The following is a 7,755-nucleotide window of genomic DNA, read 5'->3' on the forward strand; positions in this document are numbered from 1 at the left end:
TTTAACCTTTACTATTACGAGTTTGAAAATGAATTGTAATCATATTATATTTATTAAATCTGACTTTATATAACTCTAATTATATAGTGTCTTAATTTAATAATGTACTTACTTTTGATAATCTACACTTGGAAATCAGCCAATATTGGTAGCATTGCTTTGGCGGCCTACTTGAATTTTTACTATCAGACAAAAAAACTTATTATTACCTTGGTAATGACGGAAGCACTAATGAATTTTCAAGTATCATTTCATTCACATCATAAGTTCATTCAAAAAAACTAATTCATCATGTTGAAATTAGATATTTTAGTTCATCCTACATTTTCCGAACCAAAAGTAGTTGCTGCTGAACCGAAACGTAAAACTCTAAAAAAATGGAGATTTCCTTGGAGAATTAACATGTTATCTCTGCCAAAGCATCCAGCACTAAAATATACGCCTCCACCACCTGAAGTTTTCAAGACATTTGGACCGGTAGAAGCCGGTGTAGAATTTCGTAGCGATCAGTTAGCAAGACCATTCCTCAGGTTTCTTTTACGATATGCAATTGCAACTTCATAGTTATTATTAATTTTAACTACAGGAAACTATACGAAAATAGAAGATTGTATCACGAGCGGGGACCCAAATATATCAAGAGGGTAAACAAAACATTAGAGAAATCTTGGGATTCCATTTACAACTATTACCGTAAGAAATTAAGGGAGAGGAAACTTAAGCGGTTAAGGTAACACAACATCACTGTACGAGTAAAATATCTTATGACACTATTTATTAGACGCAAATTAGAGAAAAAGAAAGCTAAAAAACCAAAAGGTAAAGAGTTAGAAAAAATAGAAAACATGAAAAAGGAGCATTTAAAAAAATTAGCAAACCCTAAAAAACTTTGCCTACCGGAAAAAATACCTCGAAAATGGAAGGCCCTTGAAGACCTCGCGCCTACTATTGATACTCTTGCTCAGCCAAAAATGTATCATATAGTACCACCGCGTGAAATTGGGAAAGTAAACTCTAAAGCTTTAGTGTATGACATAACAGAGCCAATACTGAAATTAGCTCAAATACCTGAAAGAATGAAACAACGCCATTCAGAGCCTCTTTTGCAAGGATACGTCAAGAAAGGGGCACTAACAGCTAAATGTACGTGCTATGTTTTTTGTTTATTCTCTTTTTCATGACATTACTTTAGGCACGCCGAGAATTGAAAAACTAGCACAACCCTCTTTCAGTGCAAGAGAAGCAAAGAAACATGACGAAGACAAATACGATCCATGGATTATTTCTCCAACTGCTTTGAAATACAAACCATCAGCTAGGATTCTTGAACTCGCTAAACCACTTGAAAGGGATTAGTTGCTTTAGGTATTTACAGTTTATTGATCTAAAGTTATGGACGCAAATAACATTGTATAACAAAATAAGCACTGAAATTAATGTTTCTCGCATTGAAAAAGGGTATAAATAAAAATTATTATAGCTAATAGATATTAATGATAAAAGTAACAATAAAATTGCATCGGGGTTCAATTATGGAAAAAAAATCTAATCGAAAAGTGCCTAAAAATTAATTAAGTACTCAATATTAAAAACAATTATTTACAATGTCTCACTAAAAAATAACTAAATCTAATTATAGAAAATATTACATTTCAGTTATACAGTCTACAATAAAAAATAGACTTGTATGTATATTTATAAATATGTAACATGAGAAAATTCACAGATTATTAGCCAGTTTTCCGTCAATCCCAAATCTCCGTTGGGAAATTATTCACCTCAGTCTGGACTTGTACTGGATTGCCGTCGATTGTGTATGATAACCTTATCCTCATTTTTAACGTGCTCTGTTGAAACATATCTTTGTAGTTAAAACAGAAACTTCCAAATTATCCTTTTTTACCTTATTCGGATTAGTTACCCTCAACACCTGCGTGATTTGTCCGTTCGGACCCATAATAGTGCCCGAAGGAGACATCATTTGCAACTGGAATGTCTAAAAATATCGGGTATTTAACAATCACACTACAGATGTTACCCACTATACAGTACAGTACTGTACAAATGAATCAATAATTCTGTTTTAATCGTTTTTAACAACTGTCTACATCCATAAATAATTGTGGGATTTAATAAATAAAATGTCAATATATTCACAAAAATTACCACAAAGTGTTTGTACAAAATGCCAACGAGAATATATTTAAAAATAACAGCCTACCTTAGGAACTGCCGCTTGAAATAGAAAATCGGTCATAGTAGATAACGTCTGATTAGTTGCTACCGCATTTATTGTTAAAGTGTTACTATCTGGCACTTTATCCAATGAGAAACACATGTTTAATCCATCCTTATCATAAGCCGTGATTATAGGCACATCTTTTTCTTAAAAGAAAAAACAATTACATAGAACACCGACTCGTGTGATTGCCTTTTACCATTTACTGCCTTTGTGTTGCTCAACAAATCTCCTCCTATGAAATTCGAATTTTGATTAATTACTAACGGTAAGCTGCCGTTATTATTCTCCACAATCAAACCTAGGTTTGTGGAATCAGTTACGGGGAGAGATTGTAAGGCTGGTGTGTCTATGTTATCCATTTCATTAAATAAATCCAATAAATCTACTTTGTTGCTAGTCGTAGTTGTAGTAGAAACCGGTTGTGGCGTTGTTGTCGTGCCTCCGAAATCAACCAACAGATCCAACAAAGCGTTCTGACCATAAATATCACAATTCTTAGTTAATTAATACTAAAGTGGCAACTGGACAGAAGAAATGTCCAGTATACTCACCGAATCACTGTTAACATGTTGAGGACTCTCCTCTGGTGATTTAACTTCACTTTCAATATCCCCATTTGTTTGCGGTTCTCCGCTTTGTCGCACTATTTCCATTGGTGGCATTCTCTCCAAAAGAGATGGTCTTAAATGAGAATACTTGCCGAAAAACTGTGAAAATTCGACCCCTCTTTGTTGCAACTCTATATGCAAACTTGAACAGAACGAACTTATAATTTGTTGAATTTTGCTAGAAAAAAAAATTATACTACCGACTCATACTTTACAATCAAGTCATACTTATTGGTACTTGTAAATCTAGTGCTTAGCTTGGTGAGGGACATCAAAGCATACTGTTTGGTAGTAGTGGTGTTTTGGGGAGACCATAAGAGTTTTTGATATAAATCGATTACTTGTTCCTCAGTAGGTGGAACAACACCACTGTCATCGTCAATGGAAACTTGCAGAAGCTGATCTCCATATTCACCTATAGCCCATACAGCCACCTGAGTTAAGGGCTGCTTGTCCATTAAATCCTCTGAGAGGGCTTTATACAATTGCAAAGTCATATAAGGTTGCTGATTAGTGCTTTCTGAAATTAGCTGAATTGTTGAAGAAATGACGTCGTCTCGAACGTAGTTGCCCGCCTACAATTAAAACATTATCAAACACCTAATTTCAAATGATTTTGTAATAAATGAAATGATCTTCCCACACAGTAGGATTACAATTATGTACATGCGTGAAATACAAGAATTATCATTATACATGAGAATCGTTTAACGAAAATAATATGGAAAAATACAAATATGCAACTTTGAAATTCGTCAAAATACAAAATAAATTATGCAAAAAAAATTCATTTGAACATTTCATTTACTTACCCCAACTAAAACTTTAAGTAAGGTATCCAAATGCCATCTTTTATTTGGTGAAAACCTTTCTGCCGACATGACTATATTCGACGAGCAATGCGCTTTAAATTCAGGATCCGCCTTCTCCAGGAACGTTATCAATTCTTTCATCATCGTTCTAATATTCTGCGAATTAACTAGAGCAAAAGACAATTCCATGGCCCTTTTCCTGATTGAAATATCTGGATCTTTCAAACATTCCAGAATTGTTGATCTGTGTCTTTGCACCGCTGAAGTATCAACGTGTACCGTTCTCAGTAACGTATTCAACGCCACGTAGCGAATATTTTTGTCGTTATTCAAGAGAAACCTCCCTAAAATATTAACCGCAAGTACCCGCAAACCGCCTTCAGATTTGATGTCCATTATTGATAACACAGTCTCATATAAAATAGTGTTGCCCACGTTTTTACTTGTTTCTGTATTTGTAGCGACTTGAGCTAAAATATCGTTCATAGCTTCAGAGGCATCAGCATCATTTCTACCCAAGACTCTCAAAAGTTTCAAGATTTTCACTTGCAAAAATGGGTCGCTAACACCGGAAACATCATGATCCGGTGAATATCCGGCCAAAATCAAGTTTTTCAGGATCCGAACAAGATTAGGTACAATCTGAAAAAAAAAAACACGATTTCTTCAGAAGAAGTGAAAAACCGAATTTGTTAAAAAAGAATGTATGAAAGTCTGCCAAAAAAGTGGGAAATGTTAGTTCTAATACTCAAACTCATTAGGATGACAAACAAATATTTTCTTACAGTTCTGTGTTTTATTTCAAACTGAAAAAAAAAGAAAAATATAATTATAATAAAATAACTTGGTACGATTTACAACTTTTATAAAAAAAAAATATCACAAGTCAGCTTCTATCATAAGATGTCGTAAATCTTTTTCAACACTTTTACACAGAATGGACCAAAGTGTATGTATAAAAAATAAAAACAAAAGAGAGTATTAATGATAATTAGAATAAAAATCAGAACTATATGAAATAAAGTTCTTTGTAACAGAATTTTCAACTTTTGCCATAATGGTCAATTTGTCTGGGTTAGAATAAATGAAACTGTTTTGTTTCTCTCAGTGATGATCGATTTCATAAAAAATGATATTGATCCATTCTGTTACAGCAAAACAAGCAATGACTGTTGCAATACGCGAAATTGTGCACTTATAAGCGGGGAAACATCCGCATACCTCACACTTAGCACAGTCCTAGATAAAATAATACAATTAGCTCAACATTAACAAACATCAGCTAGATTTCTTAAACACTTCACTTTCATTCAAATGCCAACACCAATTTCTAAGATTTTCTGTCAATAATGTAAATGCACTTAAATTTTAAAAGAAAACCCTCTTAAGCTGGACAGCATATTCGACTTACTTTCTTAAAGTGATTTAAAGTATCCGGACTGTTTTCACACATCTCCGTGATCAAAGTAACTCCCGTTATCAGCACACCTACAAAATCATGGTAAATAAAAATTTGGTTAAGCTACAGTAAGTAGACCATGGTTTTTTTCAGACAACAAGCTTCGTGTTGCTGGTAGAAATATTTCCATGAGTTCAGGCACTCTTTTAATAATTCGGAAAGCACACAAAGCAGCTTTTTTCCTAATATAGGCATTAGGAGACTTCATTAATCTCTCAACTTCTCCAGCTAAATCTCTCGCCATTTCTGGTGAGGCAATCGCCCCTAAAGTACACAAAGCCAATCCAACAACAAATTGTGTTGTCGAGTTTAGATCACTAAAAAGTTCAACATAAGCAAAAATGAAATGTCAATTAAAGAGCATACTTTTTTAAACAGTTTGTTATCAGCAAATGAACATCTTGTCTTTCATCTAATAACAACATAGCTCCTAAATATCCAATTCGTTTATCTGTGAATCTTGAACTCGCGATTAATTTGAGACATTCTAATTGGCCAAAATGTGCGGGATAACCTAACATGTGTATATAAAGGAGCTTGGCAATGTTACGACACCTCCAGACTGAATCTTCTTCACGAAAAGTTGATCTGATATAAGCGCACTCTTTGTTAACAACGCTACGTTCTTCGGCCGCAGTCCGGGCGGCCCGAATTTGTCGAATTAAATCTCTTAAACGCATGGGGGTGGGCATGCGAACTGAAAATATAAAAAGTTTGCTAGAAATTACTAATTTATGATAAATTACCTCGTTCAATGGCTTCGTTCACCGCTTGTTTAATCGTGGCCATATTAAAGGCCGGATTGAACCTGAAACGACGGCAATTAAGACACTTTTCCTTCAATGTAGGGGGTTATTTACCCGTGTTCTGAAGCGTTCATGTTGCGGTTTTTTTTAGCAGAGCGATACACAAAGGTTAATTAAAGAGCAAACAACACATAAACATCGGTCGTTTTCGATTATTAGTTATTTTGAACGCGTATTATTTACAACTATTCACCTGTAATTTTTACACCTCACTCATTTGACAGGTGTCACCAAATGTACGATAATTCACTGGATTTTCGAAAGTAAATGATATTTACCACTTACCACCCAACACAAATTCCTTTCAAATTAAAAAATTATTATACGAACTACTTTATTGTAAATATTAGACCATCCCATAGGTTTAACTTTGACAAGACAGACATATATGCAATATGGCCGGCTTCTGACGTCACACCTGTCGACGTCTCAAGAACGTAAAACACCGCATTTAAAATTGAAGTCGATTGAAACATAAAAAATCTATTGCTAAGATCTTTTTTAATGGTTTTCTTCAAATTTCAAACAATTGTAGTCGATGATGTTATCGGTGTGAAAAGAAACAATTGGTAAAACAAAAGCTACAAATGGAGTGCCACAGTACCACAATTGTTGCAAATATGACGCACACATTTTTAACAAAAGCCGCTGATTTGTGTACAAAACAGAAGCTTTTACCTTCGATTTAATTCTGGGGGTAAAACGCTCCATTCGCTTTCATAATATGGATACATTTTGGTATATGAAATATTCTTGTGAACGTATATATAAACACCTGCTCAGAATGTGATAACTAAAAGATAAGAGCTCACACAGTTATTTTATCTTTTATTTACTTTGTTAGCTTACAGATTATGTATTGGATAACAAAATCAATTTTCTTCATAATTCCGAGATGGTCTTATAAAACTGTTGCGCTTGATGCAATCAACTAACCATTTAATACCTTCATCAACTCCATCACTTAAAATACAATTAGTTTTCATTTGATAAAACTATCACTATTCAATTTTTTACCCAGTTAGTGCAGAAATGGGCATCACCATACAATCCCTTTTTCCTATTAAATGAGCATTCTTATTGAAAATTGGTTTAACTTCCCGTACTCCCATACATTCTGGAATGTCCTGTTTGTTTGCTAGCACAAGTAAAGGGATGCCTCGCAAGTTCTCATTGGCTATCATCTTATCTAAAAAGTAATAAATAACATGTGAAATGTTTATAAAGCGGCCACAAACCAAATGTTTCTTTTGACTCATCAATCCTATCTCTATCTGAAGAATCTACGATATAAATTATGGCGTGCGACTCTGCGTAATACTGAAATAAAGTTACATTTTTCTCATTTCCACTGCACATAATATTCCTACCTTATCCCACAAAGATTGCAATTCACTTTGACCTCCTAAATCCCAGAAATTCAGTCTTATACCAGCAATGTCTATTTTACCAATATTTAAACCTACCGTCGTCGTTATTTTACTAGGGTGCATCCCCGTGTAATTTTTTGTAAGTTTCGTTTTTGCCGCCTCCAAATAAGTCTGAAATAATTCAGTGCAATTGATGTTGGTAACACTTCTCAACGTATTTACCGTTTTTCCTGCATTGTCGAGACCCAAAATTAAAACACAAAACTCGTCTTTTTGCACCATATATTTGTAAAAACCGTGTAGAAGGGTGTACATTATTGTTGACTAAAAATTGCCGATCAATTTAAAGTACTATAATAAACCTTCGCCATTTTGACACCTCGTCTTTGTTGTGTACAGGCATGCCAATTGCAGTTTTGAATGTTGGGTCATCTACATGTGAGGGTTAGATGAGCGAA

General features: G+C 34.2%; 3 protein-coding genes across 6 annotated transcripts; 1 reads left to right on the forward strand and 2 right to left on the reverse strand.

Annotated features, from left to right (window-relative positions):
* The first annotated feature begins 210 nt into the window (after positions 1-210).
* Theg (Testicular haploid expressed gene) lies at positions 211-1,484 on the forward strand. The gene is made up of 4 exons (XM_069041634.1): positions 211-530; positions 587-730; positions 782-1,143; positions 1,193-1,484. Exons 1-4 carry the CDS (start codon positions 292-294, stop codon positions 1,354-1,356), a joined length of 909 nt encoding a protein of 302 aa, XP_068897735.1. The 5' UTR covers positions 211-291; the 3' UTR covers positions 1,357-1,484.
* Positions 1,357-6,720, reverse strand: AP-1gamma (adaptor protein complex 1, gamma subunit). 4 transcript variants are annotated; one of them, XM_069041619.1, is made up of 13 exons: positions 6,121-6,578; positions 5,868-5,929; positions 5,488-5,818; positions 5,200-5,438; positions 5,074-5,150; positions 4,448-4,468; positions 3,663-4,304; positions 3,079-3,425; positions 2,794-3,028; positions 2,439-2,715; positions 2,222-2,385; positions 1,904-1,996; positions 1,357-1,847 (listed from the first exon to the last, which is right to left on the reverse strand). In XM_069041619.1, exons 2-13 carry the CDS (start codon positions 5,908-5,910, stop codon positions 1,746-1,748), a joined length of 2,571 nt encoding a protein of 856 aa, XP_068897720.1. In that variant the 5' UTR covers positions 5,911-5,929; positions 6,121-6,578; the 3' UTR covers positions 1,357-1,745. The 4 variants fall into 4 exon arrangements, with proteins under 4 accessions (XP_068897720.1, XP_068897717.1, XP_068897716.1 ...); XM_069041616.1 differs by having other exon boundaries at positions 5,982-6,578; XM_069041615.1 differs by lacking the exons at positions 4,448-4,468; positions 6,121-6,578 and adding an exon at positions 6,606-6,720.
* Positions 6,721-6,742: 22 nt separating this feature from the next.
* On the reverse strand, positions 6,743-7,661 carry Arfrp1 (ADP-ribosylation factor related protein 1). Its single transcript, XM_069041638.1, has 5 exons — positions 7,520-7,661; positions 7,298-7,468; positions 7,166-7,247; positions 6,945-7,116; positions 6,743-6,890 (listed from the first exon to the last, which is right to left on the reverse strand). The coding sequence occupies exons 1-5, from the start codon at positions 7,610-7,612 to the stop codon at positions 6,800-6,802; spliced, it is 609 nt and encodes a 202-aa protein (XP_068897739.1). The 5' UTR covers positions 7,613-7,661; the 3' UTR covers positions 6,743-6,799.
* Between the last annotated feature and the right edge of the window lie 94 nt (positions 7,662-7,755).

This window comes from Tenebrio molitor, chromosome 3 (genome assembly GCF_963966145.1).
Source record: "Tenebrio molitor chromosome 3, icTenMoli1.1, whole genome shotgun sequence".
NCBI classification, from domain to species: domain Eukaryota; kingdom Metazoa; phylum Arthropoda; class Insecta; order Coleoptera; family Tenebrionidae; genus Tenebrio; species Tenebrio molitor.

Excerpts from the sequence above, each read along its gene's own strand:
- Theg (XM_069041634.1), top strand. The coding sequence starts at position 292 with ATGTTGAAATTAGATATTTTAGTTCATCCTACATTTTCCGAACCAAAA. Across the intron at positions 731-781 it reads AGGAAACTTAAGCGGTTAAG|ACGCAAATTAGAGAAAAAGA; the intron begins GTAACACAACAT and ends ACTATTTATTAG. Across the intron at positions 1,144-1,192 it reads AGGGGCACTAACAGCTAAAT|GCACGCCGAGAATTGAAAAA; the intron begins GTACGTGCTATG and ends ACATTACTTTAG.
- Arfrp1 (XM_069041638.1), bottom strand. The coding sequence starts at position 7,612 with ATGTACACCCTTCTACACGGTTTTTACAAATATATGGTGCAAAAAGAC. Across the intron at positions 7,117-7,165 it reads TGAGTCAAAAGAAACATTTG|ATAAGATGATAGCCAATGAG; the intron begins GTTTGTGGCCGC and ends ATTACTTTTTAG. Across the intron at positions 6,891-6,944 it reads CCCATTTCTGCACTAACTGG|TGATGGAGTTGATGAAGGTA; the intron begins GTAAAAAATTGA and ends TTGTATTTTAAG.
- AP-1gamma (XM_069041615.1), bottom strand. The coding sequence starts at position 6,661 with ATGTATCCATATTATGAAAGCGAATGGAGCGTTTTACCCCCAGAATTA. Across the intron at positions 5,930-6,605 it reads CCCCCAGAATTAAATCGAAG|GTTCAATCCGGCCTTTAATA; the intron begins GTAAAAGCTTCT and ends CCGTCGTTTCAG. Across the intron at positions 5,439-5,487 it reads ATAACAAACTGTTTAAAAAA|TGATCTAAACTCGACAACAC; the intron begins GTATGCTCTTTA and ends TGAACTTTTTAG.